Source organism: Sturnus vulgaris, chromosome 2, assembly GCF_052056855.1.
Source record: "Sturnus vulgaris isolate bStuVul1 chromosome 2, bStuVul1.hap1, whole genome shotgun sequence".
NCBI classification, from domain to species: Eukaryota; Metazoa; Chordata; class Aves; order Passeriformes; family Sturnidae; genus Sturnus; species Sturnus vulgaris.
The window spans coordinates 46,809,525-46,831,761 of NC_142244.1; the positions used below are offsets into that span (position 1 = coordinate 46,809,525).

General features: G+C 37.7%; 1 protein-coding gene across 1 annotated transcript in view; it reads left to right on the plus strand.

The window, feature by feature from the left end:
* Nucleotides 1-22,237, plus strand: part of DDX10 (DEAD-box helicase 10) — a 158,808-nt gene that overhangs the window by 81,884 nt on the left and 54,687 nt on the right. The window contains exons 14-15 of the mRNA XM_014877620.2: nucleotides 15,531-15,644; nucleotides 17,839-18,000. Coding sequence (XP_014733106.2) covers nucleotides 15,531-15,644; nucleotides 17,839-18,000 — 276 coding nt within the window. The remainder of the gene's footprint in view (nucleotides 1-15,530; nucleotides 15,645-17,838; nucleotides 18,001-22,237) is intronic.

A 22,237-nucleotide genomic window follows, 5' to 3' on the forward strand; every position in this document is an offset into this window, starting at 1 on the left:
TAGGAAAAATGCTTCCATATATATATATATATATATATATATATATATGAACTTTCATCCTCTTGGAAATCAATCTATGCATGAAATGCATATGAAAAAAAGCATTATCTCAAAGTAATGTACTTTGTAGTTTTGAACTGAGTGGCTTGTGCAGAAGGTAAATTTGTTTATTCTTACAAACTGGTCTGTTTGCAACAACTGTATTCTATTACATTATCACTGTTACAGAGTTTGAGAAAATACGTGCTCTGGAGAAAGGGATCACAACTGCTCTGCTATGTATTTGGTTCCATACTGGATTACTGTTTTGAATAGAATAAAATCACTATCAGTGTGAAGTACATGGTTATCTTCCCACTCAGAAGTGTTATGTAGAGTCTTTTTTTTCTGCTGAAAGGTTTTAAGAGGATGTTTTTGTTTAATCTAGAATAAGATGTGTCAGTGTGAATGCACATGTTTAAAATCCAGTTTTCATGTTGGCAGTTGATCTGCTATTCTTGGTTTTCTTGCTTTTCCTAACTTTTGCTTTGCTGTTAAAACTCTCTCCAGCTGCCTTGGCATTCTGGGTAAATGAAGCAGCATTTGGGTTTCTTCCAGCTGTGCTCACTGCGTGGCTCTTGGCACAAGGTGAAAACACTTGCAGTTAAAATCGGAAATATTTCTCACCATCTTAAAAATCTTGACTTCCAGGCAGATTATTCTTAACTGAACAAATGTCATCTGCCACACATGACCCATGCATTCTCTGAAACTGTTTCAGAAACTGTTGTCTTTTGAAAAAGATGAGTGTTTCCCTTATTTCTTATGCTAGCTATCTAAATTTATTTTAAATGGAGACCTGTCAGCAGCTACCCCATGTTTTAAGTAGTGATGACAGATTCACAGTCCTAAACATATTTTTTTCTTCCTTTTCTTGCAATTATTTCAATTTACTTTTTTAAACTCGTGTTTTTTCACTATACTAGTTTGCTTGAAGCTGTGTATGTGAAGTTGTTCCAGGTGAGCAAGGTGAGCTTGCTGGAGAATGAGCATAGGGCAGACTGGAGTGGGGTTCATGATTTCATTGCAGTGGCCCAGCATAAGCTGCTGTGTCCCTTCTATTTTGCTGGTTTCAGGCTGTTTTCTCTGGTGTGCACGGTGGCTCCAGCTTACTTCTTCACTTAAGGCAATGCAGGAATTTGTGTGTGTGCCCAGGAGCTTAGCTGAGGCTCAAATGGGATAATTCTTTGGTGGTACAGAAGTGAAGTCCCGCCAAGAGATAATCTTTCAACAGAGATTTCTTAATGTAGAGAAATTTCTCAGGAGACCATGTTCTGTGAATTGCAAGGATGGGAATTAAGCCTGAAAATGAGCAACTTGCAGTTTATTTGTCAGTGCTCATAAAAACACTTCAGGAATGGGAATGTGTTTCTTTTGTATTATTCAAATTGGATTAGTCCAGGTCTTGACCTCGGTACACATTGTGTCCTGGAACAGACTTCACAACAATTCACTGCGCTCTCAGTGGGAAAACTAAAGACATCTCTTTGGATGGCAGAAATATCTTCCATCTCCAGCTGTTGAACCTTTTCTTGTTAATGTTCTGGTGCTTAGAGCTCCAGTCATAATGCCATTCCCTTAGCTTGTGCTTTCATGCAGCTTTCCTGCAGTGCTGGCCTTGGTGTTACAATGGGGAAGAGATAGGGATGACTGATCAGTGCCACATGTCTTCCCTTTGGTGGGTTCAGAGCATTTTTTTGCTAAAGTCAGTGATGCATTTCCATTGACTCTGGTTTCTGAAACTTGTTAATTTTTATGGATTTTCAGTAAGCTCAAGAAATGTCTAGGTCTAAGATATATATTTTGGTGGATAGCTAACTAGGCATTTGTTCATGTGTTATCCCTGAAGACTTATTTTTCTGTCTGTGCAGAATATAAAATCCACATTTATTCAAAACTACTGCAGTTAAATTTAAGGGAGAAGAAGAGTGTGTAATATTATACAAAGTTAATTTATGATGGTGAAATAACTGTAACAAATAGATTATGTTAATTTCTCAACATTCTAAAGTCCAGTGTGTTTCTCTAGAAATAATTACTAATTTGATTTCAGCTTGACTTTCTTCCAAGGATCTTTAAAATATGAGTATTGTGGCTCAGATAGGATAACCAGAACATAAGTTTTCCTAAAAGCTGGTAGCAAAGTTGTGCATTCAGCTCAGGAGGAGAGATTCAGTGTTAGAGTGCAATTAATTGACTGGCATAAACTTTAAGACATTGTGTATTATTAATGACAGATGTTTGTTCCACTTCCAGAGCAACTGTCAGAAACTAATTGATCTTGACTTGGCCTGAGAAACTAGGGGTGCACACAGAGCAGAAACCATGGGCCTGACTGAGGAGAATCAGTAGCACCCCAGTAATTTGTCTTTCAACACAGATCATTGTAGTTGCTGTAGCAGACATGGACCTCTCTTAACTCTCTTCGACCATTTTTTAAATTTTAGCCATTACTTTTTTGCATAGATTCTATTAAATGTTCCACAAAAAGTTAAATTAGTTACTCCTGTTTTATTGCCTTTGTCTAAAGAATCAAGAAATATTTTTTTGCAAAAGGACCTCTGACATTCTTGTGCTGTAAGGTATTTCTTATTCTAATTTTCATTTCATTTTTGTAATTCATCATTCCTCTAAAACTTGCTTTTCTGCTTTACATCCTTTTGAGTTCAGTCTGAGGGCCTGTCATGGTCTGGAGTAGCTTGATTTCCTTGCCCTTCACTGTTTCTTTTAAGTATTGCTGTTTCTACTTCTAAAGCATCTGTTACTTCCAGTAAGAAAGATTCATTTAAAAAAAAAAAACAAAACAAAATCACACTACTGATAAAGATTCTGTGTTAATGGGGATTACCTGATCATTTAATGCCTGAACTGAGGGAAAAATAACTTCTTTTTTTTTCTTCCAAATGGGTTGACAGTTTTCATATTCTCTTTTCTGGAAGCTCAGTTGCCTTTGGCCTTCTAGTCTTAGTGCCAGCTTTCTTCCAGTTCTAAATCCTTGGAGCAGCAGCTTTTCTCTTTGGAGAAGGAGCAGTGCTAGCAAAGGGAAGCTGCAGAGTCATGTAAAAGAACAGCAGGACCAATTCTGGCAGCATTTTAAGTCTGCATTGAATATGTGGAAAAAGAAGTCAAAATACTCAACTTTTTTTAAAGTAGAGGAATAATAGATGTGAAATATCTTTCCTGTTTATTAATTGTGGTTTCTGCATCAGCCTTTAGTTGTGAAGAACTTCTGTCTTTTCAGATTACCCTTGACATTTGGTTGAGAGAAACCAGCTCTGTTCTTCTCAGGTCTCTTGGCAGCAGTGAGCAACTCCCTCAGCTGATCTCCTGTTCTTTTCTCCAGTTCCCTGGGGTTTCTGTGGGGTTACTGGGGAGGCCCTGGTGCACTTGGGCTCTGCACTCCTTTTTCAGGGGCAAAATTCAACCAAGCCTCGTCTCAAAGATAAACTCTCTCAGACCTCCAACCAGTGTTGGCTTTTCTTGCTCTCTGCAGTAGTGCTGTGTCTGGGGGGAGGGGGGAATGGCTTCACTTGTGTCTGCTCCTGTACAGAGAGAGGAGCATCACCTTCAGGAGCCTCTGAAGGGGAAGGGGAGGAGAATGTGCCACCTGGGTCAATCAAGAGGAAATAAATGGCTCTTAAAGGCAGTGGTGGCTATCACGCTAATTACTGCTGAAAAATACATGCTGGTCAAATGAACAAAACCCAGTTAAGGTTTTTTCTCAAAACATCTGCAGTCTTCGCTATTTGTGGTCACAGCCTGTAGAGAATATTTTTGTAGGTGGCAATTAAATGGGCATAGGTTGTGGTTTTAGCTTGTGCCAAAGGAGAGAGAGAAGGAGTTGAGATAATATATTTCTCTTTGCAATGTTATGTTTCTGTTACCTTCTGATGACAGATCAGAAGCATGTAGTAAACAAAATGTTTTGAGAAGCTTCAGCCTTAGCTGCTGCTGTGTTCCTGTGGCCAGGCCTGTGGCTTTTTGGGGAGAAGGGAAGGTCATGCTCATCACACATCATAAAATATATTCAGCCTTAAAGAAAAACAGCAGGAAAGTTTGGTCTTCTCATCCCACCTTTTGATCTAAGTTTCTTCTGCAGAGTATTTTTAAGCCATAATTTTAACTATGTTTTGACATTTATTTAAGCCTTGGCTGCCTTAATGATTATGCAGAAAAGTAGTTTTTTTTTTTTCCTTAGAATAACTGTGTCCTAACTCCTAGAAAACAGTCACATTAAACGCAATGATCTTTTTTTAGCTAAAAAAGCCCCAAATTAATAAGTTCATTAAATGTCAACTTGGCATTGCCTTCTGGCTCTACCATCCAGTGATTACATTTCTCAAAATATTTCAATTTAACTGTCTTGCAGTAAGATATGAAGTGTGGCCTTTGAGAGAAGGAGCAATTTTCAGCAAAACTGAAAATTTATAAGGTCCAGAACATAGTATGTACTCAGCACACCTCAGGACTTAAGGATTCTTTTCATCTTCAAGGGAAGGGCAGCCTTCTTTTTCCCTTCCTGCTTGTCTCCCCTCACTCCCACTTTGACTGTGGGTCTTTCATGTGGAATATTAATGGGGGATGAATAAGCAGAACCTTTCACCTGCTGAAAACTGAGAAAATATCTCAACATCACTGTTGTTGGAGATCCGTAATAGAACAAACGTTGCAAAGAAGGTGCAGATTTTCTTAGCTCCTGAACTGCACCTTAATGTGGTATGGAGTTTGGGTTGATTGTGGTTTTCTTTGATTTAGGACTCTTTTTAGAAGTGACAGACAGGAGATTGCCTAGGTTTGAAGTAATTTGTAATTTGGGCCAATATCAAATACATGATCATGCTCTCCTAATTTGCCAAGTTATGCTGGAAATAACATCTTCATGATAGCCTTTTCTTGCTTGCAAAAATGGAAGCTCTGGATTAGGGAGGATAAATAACAGTCAACAAAATAATGGGATTTGCTTGTTAATTGATGTTGCATCTACTTCTGTTGGCTGTAGAGATCCTGAAGAATTTGTTGGGTTCTGTGTATTTCTGTTGGATTTTGTCAAAAGAAGATTTTGTTGTAAGGGTGCATACCTTGTAATGGCAGAGAGGAGTGGAATGAAGGCATTTTGTGCCTTGATTTGGCACTGCTGTTGCTAGTGGGATTAATCATTATTCTATACTTCTTTGATATTGGCAGTCTGAGTTATTAGAATATCCTGACTTGTACGTCTTTCTTTGAAACTACATTTTTCTGCCAACCCAGATGCTGAAACTTAACAAAAGCTATGGTAATGTGGCTGGTTTTGATTTACAGTTTTCTGGAATGTCTTTATCTTCATTTAGTCATGCATACATGATTATAACTTAATTTAGTTTTTGCCTAGAAATATGTGAATAGTTCTGTGTTCTTTATTACACCTCACTTAAATAAGCTGTATGAGAAGTGATGGCCTTGTGTTGCTCAAGGGCTAATGCTTTAGAAAGGGGATGTTGTTGCTGCTTATGCTCCCAGATAATGGAGGTTTTCAGCTTAATGCAATAGCTATACTGAGAAGTTCTGTGTTCTAGTGCATTAAATAGATGTATCTTTCAGATTGAGATATTATCTAATTATTGTAACTCACAAATTTCTCAAGTAGTGGATATTTTCTTGTTAGATCGTATAATAATAAATTTAGGGGTTTTTTTGTTGGTTTTTTTTTTTGTCCAATGTTTCTTGTATAATAGTCTTATACTTAAAGATTTGGAAAATGAGCTGCAGTGGTTTTGCAGATGAATGACATAAACTGTTTGTTGGCATATACAAGATAGAGTTATGTTTACAATTACATAATTTATAGTCTGTGAATCAAATGTTTGTTTGTGGGCTGGGGGGAGCTTGGCTCTTCACCAACGCATTTCCTGTTCTGTGGAGGAGTTAGAAATATGTAATACAAAAATAAAAAGAGAAAAGCAGAGGAAAAGGGTAAGATAGGGAAGAAAAAAACCATGAAAAATTGATTGTGCAATGCTGCTCATTCATGGTTCCTTCTGGTATTCTGGGATTTTATATCAGGGTAAAACATTAACATTCTATTATTTGGTATAGAACATGAAAGCGTGAAAGTTTTCTCATGAATGTAGGGATGAAAATGAACTTCAAAAAAAATACATTTTCAGGATGTGGTTTAAATTCTGTAGCTGTTAAATGCTGCAGTAAGGATGCAGGAATTGTTTTTCAGGATCAGGAACTGTACCCAGGCATTTCTAAAGTACTTGTAAAGAAACAATAGGCAATGGTTAAAGCAGAATTAAGCTTCTAAAAATGAATGCAGAGGTATGGGAGTGTGTGGATTTTAAAAAAATCCTTTCTCTCATCTAAATGTATAGTTGAAGGTGCAGAGCTACTGATGGAATCCCCTGTATCCTGAATTAATAGTTTTTGTTGGAAATGTTGTGTCTTTACCATTGTTTAAATAGTTATGATTTTATGTCATAATTGACAAAATAAATTCAGTAAATTACAGTAAATGTTGTAATATCAACATATTTTTCTTAATATTTTCTCTTTTTGCCTACTTGTTAGAGAAACTTCATCCTCCATCTCTGTTTATCCTTTGTCAGAACTCCCATTTTTAAGTCTTGATACCAACTGGAATGAACAGTCCTGTATCACATGGAGTATGCATTCATTCCTAAGAGAAGTGTAACAATTCAGTGGGAAATTATTTTAGTTGTTTTCAGTGTCTTAAAAGTATTCTGGAGAAATGCTGCTGTGTCAGAAATGGGAGTAAGATTTATCACTGAAGAACCATTTAATAAACATTTTTGTACTTAAGCTTGGCTCTTGTTTGTGGTTAGAGATAAATACTGGACAGGGACCAATTTACTGGTGCCTATTTCTCCTTCTTTTCTTCTGTCACAGTCTATATACAAGTAAAAACAATCTCCTAAATAAATACCCTTTTGAAATAGAGGCAATTGTAGCAAATTCCTGTCTAAACACAGTGCCAAGCTCATAATGTAAATATACTGCAGAATATTCCAGTTGTTTTAGCAAGTGGCAAGGTTTTCTGATCTCACCTCCTGCATTTTATGTTGAACACTGAAATTTTAATCTCAAATTCAGTTATTTTCAACTTTCCTGGCTTAATTTAATCTATTTTAGAGAAAAGTATATTGTGTAATAAGAAATCTATTCTCACCAAACTCTTGCACCCAAACACAAAGCTGTAATGAAACTGGGTTTCAGATGTAATCTCTTGTGCTAACAGTAATCAAAACCATCGTGTGGTTTGAGTGTGGTTGCCATAGTACAGGTCTGTCTTTGCTGTGGTTTATTTCATTCCTGTCTCTTTCTTCGATCTGCAAGGCAATTTTAACTGGAACACGGTAGTGTGGTGAGCTGCTGGTCTTGTGGTCTTTGTCCATAATGTGATGTGCTGGTTTTGGCTGGCATAGAGTTAATTTTCTTCATAATACTGAGTATGGGGCTGTGTTTTTGGTTTGTTCTGGGAACTGTTGATAACACAGGGATGTTCTCATTACTGCTGAGCAGGGCTTTCACAAAGCCAAGGCTTTCCTGCTCCTCACCCCGCCCCACCAGTGAGGAGGCTGAGGGTCCACCAGGGGTTGAGAGGGGACACAGCCAGGACAGCTCCCCAGCTGATCCAAGGGACATTCCAGACCTTATGGCACCATGCTCAGCATATCAAGCTGGGGAAGAAGAGGGAAGGTGTTGGGACGTTTGGAGTGACTGTGTTTGTCTTCCCAAATCACCATTAAGCATGGTGGAGCCCTGCTGTCCTGGAGATGGCTGAACATCTGCCTGCCCATGGGAAGTGGTGAATGAATTCTTGTGTTTGCTTTGTTTGAGTGCACAGCCTTTGCTTTAGCTATTAAATTGTCTTTATCTCGACCCAGGAGCTTTTTCATTTTTATACTTCTTGCTTTTCTCCCCCATCCTGCTGCAGGGGGAGTGAGTGAGTGGCTGCATCGTGGTTTCTTGCTGGCTGAGGTTAAGCCATTACATGTGGTTAGCAATATTGAATAGTGGTTATTAGAATGTTTTGTTATTTACACTATATTTGTTTCTCCTGTTGCTGAGATTTTGAAATTTTTCATGTCTATGCTATTCTTTATGCTAAGAGTGCTGTTTTTCTTTTGAATAGCAACCTGGATCTTTCCTTCATAACTGTTACTGTAAAAGATATATGCAGTTCTTGATGTAAGTTTTTCTTTCCTATGGAATCTCTTTTGAAAATCAACATTATTTCACTAGGCTTAGAAAGGAAATAATTAATGGAAGTAGTAAGTAATTTAGTTGTCTAGAATTTCCCTGATCAAACTGTGATATTATATAAAGAATTACCAACCAGTAAGTTCAGCTTCTTGCTCTTCCAGTATCTTGCTTGAAATCTTGCATACTAGTTGAAAAAAACCCCAAAATAATACACCCCCTGAAGAAAAAACACTCAAAACCAACAAGACCCTCATCAATCCAGCATTTTAATTTAAGCCACCACTTGAAAAATTGAAGATCATGTAGATCTTCTTACTTGATTAATGTACTATAAGAGTTCATAGAGAAGCAAATAGAAAACATGTAAGGAGTGTTGTTTTTTTTTTTCTTTTGAGTATGTTTACCTATTTCCAGATTTTCACAAGTGCTGTGGTAAAAGCTGTCCTCAGTGACATATACCAGTGCTATGCAGGTTATTTGGATAGTGTCTGTGAATTTAGGCCTCCTAATTTTTAACATTTAATTAAGAAGTAAAAACTTAAGAATACTTCACCAAAGCAAAATTTGCCTCACTTGTATTATGTAAAAAGTAGAACAACAACATAAGCTAACTAAAGAAGCTTGTTTTCCTAGGGAAGATTGAGGGAGTTCTTTTGTGGAAGCAGCTTTGCCCTGCTGCTTGTCAGTGGCTTTGGCTTGTTCTGATGTTCACAACAGTGCAAAGTCGGCCATGACTTGTAAGCAGTGAGCAGAACTGAGGAAGGACAGAAATAGCTGTCACTTAGAAAAGTGGACTGGAAATCCGAATAAAGACCACCTAGATACCACAGATTATGAAGAAAAGCAGCATCCTTGCATCCCCTTGTGGTCATGCCCCATCCTAGGATTTTTGTCTCTTTGGTCCTCTATACTCAATATAATCAAATTGTATTATGAAGAGGAAGCTTTTTGGTGTTTAGCATTTTGTAGGTGCTTGAAGTAAAATGCACAGGACTTGAGAATCGAACTATTTTGCTTCTTTTGATGTTTTCTGCCTTTTCTTTAGTAATTATGTTTGAGGAGTGAGTTTGTAACTCACTGCTGCTTCTGTGATATTTTAGATTTTTAGATTTTTCAGGAGAAGTGAAAACTTATGTCCCCTCTAAACTCCTCTGTCTTCCATCGTAGGTAATCGAAGCCTTGTAGTCTGAATTTGGGAAGTAAATTTATGGGGTTGAGAGATAATGCTTTATGGTTAGGCTCCTTTAGATTAGTGACTGGAGGATAGTTAGTATTTTCAAAGTTCTGTGGTGCCTGCTAGATGAAAACCATCTCTGTGCTTTCCATGGCATGAAGAGGAACCCAGTCCTCTTCTTCATCTAAGTTTGGTAGCTTCAGGCTGCGAGCCTTCGACATCCGAGTCTGAACACAGTAGCTTGACAGAGGGACTGATGTACTTGGGGATACTGCAAATGTGATAATACTTGCTCCTCTTGTGGGCAGTTTCTTGAAGAAATACAAAACAAGTCTGTGAAATTGAGTCCCACATTGATTTTTGTTTCTCAGAGGCCGTTGCTATTAAATTCTTGGTAAAGTAATGTAATAATGTTGGGAGAGACTGGAAAGTACTTTCAGGTACAGCACCATTCTTCCTAGGAATTGTATGATAGAAGCGGGAGGGAGAAGAAAATCCCACAAACGCTCTAGAAATGAAGTAATGCATGTTTTGGCTTACAGGACTAGAGAATTGATTCTAACTTTTTTTTCTCCTACTGATATTTTACCCTTCCACAATAATGTAGTCCTGTCTTTAGACAGCTTTTGCAGCGAGTGTTTTGTGCATGCTTTCAAAGATGTGTAGAGTTGAAATTAAAAAGAAAATTGTAGTTAGAACTAAAGTAACTTTAGGTTGATAATGAGTAACACTCCAAAGATCAAAGCACATGTATTTAGTCTTGGTTATGGTAAGATATTGCTTTGATCCTGAATTACTGAGGATTACACGCTATCTGTTGACTTTAAAATTGTATTAATAAGAAAATATATTACATATTACAAAATCAAAATTTATTGACAGCTGTACTTCTGTGCCCTAGCTCTTCAGAAAAAATATTATAATTGGAAAAATAGTAAATATTATTTCTTAAACGTGTCAATATCTTAATTTAGAAAACATCTTGTTGATTCAGCTTAAGAGTATCAGATGTTTTAAGTCAGAAATCAAAAGTGCACTCTTTCTTGAGAAAAATAGAAAAGAACTTGCATATTAGATGTATTATTACTGATTCTATATCAAAATGTTTGAATTTTCTGTGCTTCTAAGGACTAGTTTTTATTGTTACTCATTAAATAATCCAGCAAGCCATCTGGTATGTACAAAAGGAAAAAGAAATTTTGGCTTTAGATTAGTAGCAATAGAAGATCCCCCCAACCCTGCAGCTGATCGTACATTTTATGGATTTTTTATAAATTTGAGTGACTCTTAACTTATAAGAAGTGTTAGTGTTTAAGTGTTATATATAGTTTTCAAGAGGCTAATTATTGCTCTGGTCTTGTTTGATGAGTTTAACTATTGCCACATCTTTATAGAAGGCAAGATGAGATTTGAAGGCTGTTGTATTGGGCGTGGGGCAAAATGTGCCTGCTGATGAGCAGCAGGTATCCTCTTCTCATTGACAGAGAGGGATGTGTGCACCAGCTGCTGCTTAAACTGCTGTTAGCAACTTGAGTTCAAACGCAGAATTCCTTTGGTATCTTAACAGCAACAGGTGAAAACCTGTGCCCAGATGACCCATGCTGTTTTGTTTGGCTCAGTGGCTTATCTGATTGAATAATTCAGCTTTAGGAAGGGATTTATTGAGATAAATAGTAGTTGAGCCTGACCTGCAGTGTGGACAGCAGCTGTGCCCTCTGAGCTCACTTTAAAGTCCTCAGGCCCTTGGCTTGCTCTGGCACTAGGAACAGGGTCTAATTGTCAGCAGAAACCCTCCATCACTTACATCTGCTGATATGATCGTACTCCTGCCTGCAAAGCCTGTGACCCCAGATTCCAGCTGTTTGCTGGAGCCATGACTCCTGCTACCTTTGTATTCTCTGCAGAACTGAAGGTTAACAGATGGAGGGGAGCTTCTGGCAACCTCCAGCAGTTGTTGGTGCCTGCTACTGTGGTGAACTCCTAGTGAAGAAAAGTGATGAAGCCATAGAGAATGTCAGCCTGATGCCTGTCCGTGCTCGGGTATCTCCTAGTACAAAAGATGAAAATGGGAAATGAGTAAGCAGAATGGCTTGAAAACACAGGGAACCAAGGGTTAGCACTGAAGATTAGGGAAGCCTGAGGTCTCATAAGCAGTGGTGTTTCACTTTTAAAATGGACAAATCAGGCTCTTGCTAGATGGGAACATAGCTGTTCAAGTGTGATGTCAAAGCAGACAGGCAGTGGTATTAGAAATTTGGGTGGGGGGGTCACAGGGTGTCATGGATCATGGAGGAGACCATTAGCTGAGATGGATTTGAGCAACCCATCCTGCATCAAGACTTAAGCCACTTGGAGAAACATCTGGCTCAGGTATGTTCAATATAAAGCAGCAAGCACTAAGGCAGGAAGTAGGGCAAGAGGCTCTTGGAATGTGGGGAATAGATCCACTGAAAGATGATACTGGAGACACATGGAGGGGAAGGGTTAAGTGACAGAGGAGAGACTTTACGATTATGTAGGGACTCCAGAAAAATGTGAGAGAAGATCCCCAGAAGGGTATGAAAGCAGTGTATATGGGACCCCATGGTAGCTCCAGGACTCTGAACCCTTCATGGCTGATCTGCCTGACTCTTACCTTGGACTATGTAACCTCCCCCTTGGAACAGGGAAGCTATGTCAGAAATCACTGCTCTAACACACCAAAGATCCCTTCTTCTACTGCTGAATATTGAAGTAATGTAGTTTGGAAAATTGTGCCTATGTCTGTGATGAAAATGTTTTGATATTTGAGCCCATCTGGTCTTACCAGTCAGAGGACTGTCTCTGAAGCTGAAGGAGCCTTGATAGCCATCAACTTTGAAGTGTGATCAGAAAGCTAAACTGCCAGTGTAGTGGGTTGACCCTGACTGGATGCCTGACCCACCAAAGCCTCTCTATCACACCCTTCTACAGCTGGACAGGGGAGAGAAAATATAATGAAGGTTCGTGGGTTGAGATAAAGACCAGGAGAGATTGCTCAACAAATATTGCAGATGAAACAGACTTAAATTAGAGATATTAACTGAAGTTTTCTTAACAAAATCAAGGCAGGATAATGAGTAGTAACACCAGACCTTTAAAACACCTTCCCTGCACCCCTTCTTCTCAGCTCTACCTTCTCCCCAGTGGCACACGGAGACAGGGAATGGGGATTGTGGTCAGTTAATCACATGCTGTTCCTGCCACTGCTTAGGGAAAGGAGTCCTTCCCTTGCTCCAGTGTGGGGTCCCTCCCATGGGAGGCAGTTCTCCCTGAACTTGTCCAACGTGAATCCATCCCACGGGCAGCAGTTCTCTGTGAACTGCTGCAACGTGGGTCAGTCCTTCAAGGACAGGCTGCTCCAGTGTGTGTCACAGTCCTTCCAGGAAACCTGCTCCAGTGTGGGCTCCTCTCTCTATGGGTCTGCATGTCCCTGCCAGGAGCCTGCTCCAGCACGGCCCTCCCGTGGGGTCACAGCCCTCTGTCAGGCATCCTCCTGCTCTGCTGTGGATCTCCTCCATGGGCCCCAGGTGGATCTCTGTGTCCCCATGGTCCTCTAGGGGCTGCAGGGACACAGCTGCTTCCCCATGGTGTGCACCAGGGACTGCAGGGGAATCCGCTCTGGAGCATCTCCAGCCCCTCCTTCTGCACTGACCTTGGTGTCTGCAGGGCTGTTCCTCTCACATGTTCTCACTCTGCTCTTCCCTGGATGCAGTTACATCTGTGCTATAACTTTTTTTTCCCCCTCTTCCTAAATATGTTATCACAGAGGCTTTACCATCATTTCTAATGAGCCCAGCCTTGGCCAGCAAACTTGTTCATCTTGGAGCCAGCTGGATTGACCCTGCTGGACATGGGGAAAGATTCTGGCAGCTTCTCACAGAAGCCACCCCTGTAGCCTCTCCAGTACCAAAAGCTGGCCATGCAAACCCAATGCAGTGTCCTAATAAAAACCACAGTTTCATTAGCTAGAGAATGTGTAGTGTTTTATACTCATGCTCTTTTGTGTCGGTTTTTAAAAATTTTGATCCCTTTGTGTAATGGTGCACAAGCAATATTATAAATCTGCCAGATTCTCCCACTGATCTTATACTATGCTTTCTGAGTCTCTAGTGAGAGAATTTAGCTTCTCATTTTTTTCTTCTCCTCCTCTTGTTCCTTCTATTTGTGTGGAAATTTTGTACTGTTCCATTTTTTCCCATGCAACTTGGCAGTATCAAACTCAGAGGAAGAAGGGGGAACAACATACAACTGGAAATGTTGCCTGTGTGTGCATGTAAGGACAGCTCATTGGATATTTGTACTCCTTAGCTGGGAAAACCCTCTTTAAACCGAGAAAGATAAACAGTTGAAATTCACAGTTAAATATAATTTTGCAAACTACTGGTGTAATATTTTCAATCTTATAGTAATTTTTTTTATAGTAGCATATTATGTTGGTATCAATAATATTGGCAGTGCAGAAATCAAGGACTGTTTAATAAAAAAAGAAAACTGAAAGCAGCTGCTGAAAGAAAATGCTATAGTAGTGAATAGTATTGTCCCACCACCTTGAAGTACATCTTTCTTTCAATTCTTCCTCTGGATAACTCCTGTTGTTCTATTAAGTAGTCTATATTTTGAGGTAAGGGTTTTATACTAATGCAGATCTAGAAACAATTTCTGTTTGTGGGATAAGCAGCAGTAATGAGGGAGTAGCACAGCTTTCTGAGCTGTTATAGAAGTACCTAGCCAATGGTAGCTGCCCAGCGCAGCAAAAATAGTTTGGCAATACTGAGGACAAAAGCGCTGCTACAGTTACTATTTTCTATAATAGATACGGTCATTACTTGATATCACAGCACAGTAGCTGTCACAAGCCATTTTTTTCTGTTAGAAGGACTGTAATTTTTCTCTTTTATAGTTCATATTTCAGTGCATTAGTGTGCTGACCATAATGACAGTGACTTTCTGAGTTAATGTTTTTTTGCTTCCTTTTACAGTGGATTTTGTGTAGAACATGAAAACTGATTAAAATGACCAAAATAAAAAATGAAAGTGAGAAAAAGTTCAGTTTTTCCTTTTTCTTTCTGGTTGCTTTGACTGCTTTCTGTTATTTATTAGAAGTTTAGACAGTTTAGTGATTGTTTTTCAGGCACTTTTTCCTGAGTAGTGGAGAGATTGCAGTCCTTATGGGATGATGAATGAGTCACGGGCATTCTCCTATGGAGTCTCCACGTATTCCTCCAGATTGTTTTTTGCTATAAAATAGTTTTTGCAATGTCAGTTACTGCTTAAAGTGTCCTCTGTGTATTGTGCCCCAGTACATGTTGGAACACATTCAGCCTTTGTTCTTGAAAGGACATTTCTTGGAAGAAGAGTTGGGGGTGGTGAATCTCCACATTCCTTAGTTCGGTGATGTTAGCACCAGCTGAGTGTCTTGAGGAAACTTCTATAGGCCATCTGTGGATTTTACAATTTCTGTGGGTTCATTCATTAGTTCCTCTGGTGTCTTCACTTTTTTTCACTACTTTCTTTTATGATGCTAGTAACTTCTGCCGTATTTAAATGGTATTTAATTCTAGGTTTGGTAAACCCCTCCTGAATGTTCTGCAAGAGACAAAAGTTAATGAAATAGGAATATTCCTGCAAGGCCACTTGTGGCCATTCATTGACACGCAGCTTAAACTGGTTTACTGTGGTGCCTGGAGACAGTGTGATGACAAGTGAGATGAAATTGGTATCTGATCAGTTGTAGTAATGGCTTCAGGGCAGTTATACTGTATTTCTTGTCTGATAAGGCTTGCTACCAGCATAAGCTGGTGAATCTAGTGTCCTTGTCCCTAAAAGGTTAGTGAGATTTGAATGAGCCTGATGTCCTAGCACTGGCAGGATTTAAATTTAGCATAATTTTTATCTGACTCAATGAATTTCTGATGATACGACCTGCTTAAAATGCTTTTATGAAAAGGTTTGCTGGCTGATTTTTATTGAAAATTAGTCTTACTCATGTTTTAGGAATTAAATTTTAATGCATCTAATTACTTTTAGGAAGGTTTGAAGTATATACTCTATAAAAAACTCATAAGAAAACTTACTTTCTTTTATGCAGACCACGTCAAAATCAAAGATGAAGAAAAAAACAACTAAGACCCAAGAAGCCAAAAAAATCTTGAAGAAGAAATTTAAAGTTAATACAAAAATAGTTTTTACTGAAGAAGGAGAGGTAAGATCACTTAAAAGTCATTGTATTTTGGTGGGAATTGAAGTTGTAGTTTCTATGAAGTCAAAAATATACTTTATATCTGTATAAAAAGACACACTTCTAAAAAATGTGTAGTATTTGTAATTGGCTTACATTTTGCAAAAGAGTTTGGCTTCCATTTAGAATTCAGTTCCATTGGGAAAAAGAGGAGTGTTGAACACTGACCTTTTCTCATCTTTATGTGTGTAAGATATTTGTATGAGAGCTGTAAGTGGATGTACAGAACTGTATCTCTTTTCTGCCTATTATCTTCAATTTCAGGTGGAATCAAAAGCTTGGGTTTTTTTCTTACAGAAATGTAAAACGATTTTCTTGTAGCTGTTTGCCAAAGCTCCCCAAAGTCTTGAGTTAATGTACTGGAATTAAAAGAAGACCCTGATTTTCTTCCCAGCATTCACTATTTCTAGATTAAAAGTTTTGTTAGAAAAGCTAAGGAAGTATCAAATTTTGACCTACCGGTGCTGATGTAGCAGTGCTTGGAAATTTGCCAGTTACTTGATTTGTTCTTTTAATAGAAAAATGGAAACATTTACTGATTTTATACTGAAAGGAACTATTGTGGATGCTAGTCACTTGTGTCCCTGTGGAAATAACCTCACTAGCAGGTGTCCACGTTCCATGAACTTTTCTATCATTTGATTTCACAGCTTCAGATGCTGTGCATTTTGGTTTTGCGTTTCCAGCACTAAGGTAAAAAGTAGGGCTTTTTTTTTTTTTTCTCCTCTTTATAATAATTTCAGTAAGGCATAAACTGAAAGAGAGGTGACCTTTACAAGTATATAATTTGCTTTTTTTCTGACTAAATAAAGCATTTTATATTGCAGGTGAAGGCAGTGTAGCTATATACATAATTACTAACATTAGACAGAATGTAAAAGGTTTTAGAGGTTGCCCCATTGACTGAAAACTACAATGTCAGATATTTTTAGATATTCAGAAGCTGTTGTCTCAACTTACCTAAAACATTTCCATATGAATTTTATCTATGCAATGAAGCAAAAAGGAGCAAGGATGGAGAGAAAAATAATCATAAAGATTGCAGTTTGAAAAGCAATGCAATAGAAAAGGGGTGACATTTAAGGAAACACAAAATTTGCATCTATGGATGTTCTTGCACTTTTTTCCTGAGCTGTGTAAAATGTGCTTTGGAATTTTACTGTTCTATTCCACATGCTTCTCTTTGATAAAGTCCTCTGAAAATGTATCTTTCTAGAAAATAAAACTACACAAACTCAATTTTACAAAAGGATGTGGAAACAATGGGTTGGATTTATCTGTACCTGTTAAATAAAAAGTCTGTGTGCATTAGGGAGTCCTAGATGTATTTGGTTTTGCATTTGTACTGAAAGGCATTCTATATTTTCTGCCATGTACTTTCCTTTCAAGAGTTAGTACTTTACCAATCCATGAGCAAGAAGGATTTTGCCAAGACTTTCCCTTGAAGGTGTGTGCTCATACCATGAGGTATAAACTACTAGGTCGTAAGATAGATAAGGATATTTTTTGGTGAATGTGAAGTCTTTGCCTTGAATTTAGAGCTTCAGATATTTAAGGGAAGCTGGATGTGTTCAGTGTGTCATCCATCAAACATTTCTGCAGCATGAATCATCAAACATTTCCAACACAGTCTTAGTACAATGATCAAAATTTTCCCTTCCATGTCTGTTCTCCTTGCTTCCCTCAGAACATGGACCTGCAGTCCTGCTTTTATTTGGTGTACTTTGGAATAAAGGCTTGTCTAATTTTGTCTTGGTTAATATGTTGGATTGTTGATTGTTTACATGAAAGGTGTACTATTTAGATTTACTCATTTGTTTTTTTTCTCAGAGTAATTTCTTGAGAGCAAGTAGTTTTTTCTACCCAGATAACAGGATTAGAAATTACTTGTTCTAATCAGGAAAGAGGACAAAATAAGGGAAGATATTCAAGTGAATTCACTGAACAGTAATGTGATTTCATGGAGACACTACTTTAAAACAGTCATTTTTAACATTTAACATGTGATGTTAGAAAGGTTTGCTAAATTGTTTCCTTTGCAGATGACCTTTTTATCTAGTCTGGAAAAATAATGTATTGGAATATGTAGGGCACCAAAAGTGTGATATGGAAAAAATTGTTCTAACCATTCTTTTTCTTGCTGGCATCTCTAATTCAGTTAGTGCAGCAGTGGCCACCTGTGCAAAAATCCAATTTGGCACAAGCAGATGAGGAAGATGATGCCAGTGGTATCAACCTAGATAAAGCAAAAGAAATACTGCGTGAAGAAGACAAATTTGACAAAGAAGAATACAGGAAGAAAGTGAAGGAAAAACATAGGGTAAGTTGATTTTTACCTCAGTTCCTGAAGTATAGAAATACTGTGCTGTGGATTGCTCAGTGAGGAAAAATGCTTAAATACATTGTGAAATAAGTGTAGTACAAGTTCATTTAAATTCTTCACTTTTCGTCAGGACTACACTGCTCACAGGAAAACTGTTTTAATGTAAGTAGCTGGATAGCACAAAGCCTTATTCAGCATTAAGTGTTGGTAACAGTGGAGTTTTATTTGCAATTTTAAAATTTGGTGGATTTAGTAGGAGTATCTTTTCTTTTTAAGCTGTGTTCAGTAGAAGGGTTTGTTTCACCAAAAGAAAGTATTATTAGGCATGTGTGCTCTAGAACCTGCTGGCAGTGAAAGAGTATCTCTGAAATGTCTTTAGACTACCATTTAGTAGCTCAGCATTTAGTATTACAGTGTTCACTTTTTGTGTCAGTGTGGTTAGTTGTCAGTGTTGCTTAATGAATTACTCAAACTACATGATACGATTTTGGTTGTGACTTGAAAAAGATGAGTATTTGCAGTCTGGCTTCTCTCTGGTGTTTAAAAACCTTTTAAGTTGCAGACCACAAGTTTTCCAGCTACTTCTCTATTACTTGTAATGGACCAAAGCAGGATTTTCTGACCTTGCTCTATACCTATAGAACCCAGCTGCATGTCTTTGAGCTCAGGGGTCATTCTGTTAGTGATTGTGAGATGGGTATGGCATTCTCCAGATAACAGATAGATCTAAGATCCCAGGACGACATGTTGTTAAAGGCCTGATTTATACTCAAAGCTCCAAATTTCCAGTGTTAGAAAGCGTTGTCTTATTGTCCTGCTCTGTAAATGCTGACTTAATTCAGTTTGACTTTCCACTGATTGTTAGTAGTTAGTGCAAGATCTTCCAGTGTTTGTGAGGGTTTGAACTTGAACAAAATAATTTGGAAGGAATTTGTGAGAGCTTCAAGTTATATTTTGGCTATGAAGTATCCTAGCTAATGTCAAAGCATGCTTCACACATTTAATTTGAAAGTCTATTCCTCTAGTCCTGTTGCAGTCATTTTACAAAATACAAAAAAAAATTCACCTCATCTTTAGCAAATGGCTGCAATTGATAGGTGAAAGGAAATAATGTTTGCTGTGCTCTAAGTAAAATAATAGTCAAGTTTACAGAAGACAATGCAATCAGATTTCATGGATGCACTTAATGAACACGGAAGGAGAGACTGATTCTATGACTCTGCAGTCAATCTGTTATTCACTAGTAGATGCATCTACTTCCAGTAGTACAACAGTTCCAGCAGAATGCTGTTGTTGGTTTGACATCAGACTTTGATGATAAAATGCTTCATCTCTTGGTCTGTTAACACAGCTGCATTGTTATAGTGCTGAGGAGAACAAATGATGTTGACCAGATATTTACCTGTGTTGAAGAAAAATATTTCAGCTGTGGAGATACTGTGAAAAGAGAATGCCTCTTTTCAAAACTGAGTCAGACAAAATTAATAGACTGGCCACATCAATATCATGGGGTATTTTTGTAATTATGAAAAGTGTCATACGTGAAGCTTCTTGGAGATTAGTGCATGAGTGTTTTTCACACTCCACCCATTATCCTTTATGAAATGAAATAAAATAAATGATAGTATATAAAAAAGAAGGAAATAGATGTAAAAAAAGACCTCTGATTGGCATCCTGTGAAATTATTGTCTAGTTTTAAGGGCTGCCATTCAGTCATTGCATGACTGACACACATCTGACATTGTTCAGATTTTTTATTTGAAAATCTACAGTGAGGTGAAAAATACTTCATATGTAAATTCTCTGTACATAATGAGGTATGCAGTTACCTGATTGTAATTTAATTTCTGAAATAGTCTTATAACAGTTTAGAACCCTCACATCCAAATTTAAATGAGATTAAACTTGCAAAGAACGAAGGGGCAGGAAGGAGATAGGTTTTTCTCTGGTAGAACCTCATTTGCCTTCCTGTTATCTCACTAACCTTGTGCTTAAAGGTGAACCTCTCCCCTCACTACAAAAGGCATTCAGGATACCAATTCATTTCATGTATTAATTAATACAGGCTATATAAGATAAAGCTGACATACAGATTGATTCTCTTGCTCTTGCTTATTACTAAGTCATCCATTTATGTTTGGGATTCTTGACAGTCTGCTGCTGATTAGAAAACAGCTGTAGTAGTAATTATAATTATGCTAAAATATGCTAGCCCTGCTCTTTTGTCTCATCCAAGGAGAGCCAGGAATGCCTCCTTTCTCTTGGGTCATCTTAAGCTGGTCCAGTGATCAGGAGATGCCTTCTTCCAGTGATTCATGAAGAAACTATAGTTACTAGGTGGAGAAGTTACTACTTAATTTTATCACTGCCAGAAAATGTTTAATTTTTAAAATTCATGCTGTAGGGGGAAGTTCTATGGCATAATTCAGAAATCTTAGATAAGTGTCATAGATAAACATTACTTTAGCCATTTCAGCCATTGTTTTTTCACTAATGGTTTTGGAATTTATTTTGTTGTTGATGGAACAAGTAATCTATCCTTCATTAACAAAAGAATGCCAGGGGAAAATCTGAACTGCCTCACAGTAAAAGCGGGTTACCATTTGTGAAATGGCCATTTTCAGAGTGACTTCCCAATGGTATTTAAAAATTCTTCCAGTTCATAAGGTTTCCCTTCCCCAAAGATAATTGCTCAGCAGCAGATACTCGTTGAGTTTGAATCTTTGGCTTACATCTCAGTGATATGAAAGAAGAACTATGCCAGATCAGGTACCTGATGATTGTCTGAATTTTCTATTAGAAATTTGGTTGCTTATGTAAGCCTGACAGTCAAGTGGTGCAAGTTATTTCTTACCCTCATTTGGAGGGAGAGGGTGAAACCTAAAAGATGAATATTCAAGTGTGTTACCAGTAAAGGATATGAGAACAGCAAAAAGACTAGTAGACTATTTTCATGACTGGATGTTGTGTAAGTGTGGATGTCTTAGTGCCCTTTCTTGTGTCATTGAAAGAAGAGCTTTTTAAAGTCACATACTTTAATCCCATCTTACATATCCCTTTGCTGGCATTCAGCAGAACCCTTTATATAAAGTTTTAAATCCATCACTTGTGACTGTCATTGCTTCTTTTTAAATCCTCTGTGCTTCACTGTGAGCCAGAATACATCATGTCGTAACATGAACTCTGTTATCTGACCTGTCCTTTCTGCAGTAATGCTAATTATTTAATTCCCATCTTTGTTTAAATTTCCTTCCTGCAAGCAGACTGCTGAAGAACTTTGTGCATTTGACATGTTCCAATATCAGATGTGACAACTCTGTTTCTTGCTTTTCTGCCTCAACTGCTGAATTCTCCTACAACTTGCTTTTTCCTAGCTTTTTGAAAAAGCCATGGCTGAATCTTTCCTTTCTGCTTTTGCTTCATTTTTCATCTTTGCCTAATGTTTTCTTCAACTTAACTTTCTTCTGTTCCTTCACTTACATCAAGTTTCAAATATATCTTGATTCATATTTCCTCTTCTTAATTCCTTTTCTTCCCTACTGCAGCTGATGACTGGTGTAGTTTCCTGGGATATGTGGCAGTCTTTTCTTTTTCTTCTCTTTAAATCAGTTTTTGAAACATGCTAAATCTATTAAAGTTATTAAGATTAGCAGACCACTAGAGACAAATGCATTTTCATTCTGTATAAATCAAATGTGGCAGTCTGATACACGGTTGTGTACATGTAATCATAAAGTCCCCTCCAGCTGAATTTGTGTTAATACCGAAGTCTCTACATTGGCTTTGAAATGGTGACTTACAATAACAAAACAATTTACAGAAGGCTATAAATGCAGATGTTATTTCACCCAAGTTTTTTTATCTGGCAGGTGGATTCAGGTTTTGGTTTACATAATGAGTGGATGTAGAAAAAGCAGTGTTTTCATGAAGCTTGTACTTTTATAGGTAATTTTCAATTTAGAATCCCTTTCTTATGGTTTCCACAGTATAATCCTGAAGATTAGAGATCTCTGGGGGAAAAAAAGTGAACCTCTTAAAATCAAAACATCCCCAAAATAGCCTTTTTTTTATTTTTAAGGGGAACATGGCATGTAAGTGTATTATGAACTTTCCTTGCAAAAGTGTTTCTGATGAAGAACAAAACTATTCAGAAAGTATCCACAGGCCATTGCTTTTAAATCCATTTGTGAATGTAATTTAAATGAGCACAGTTTCCTGTATGATCAGAAAAAT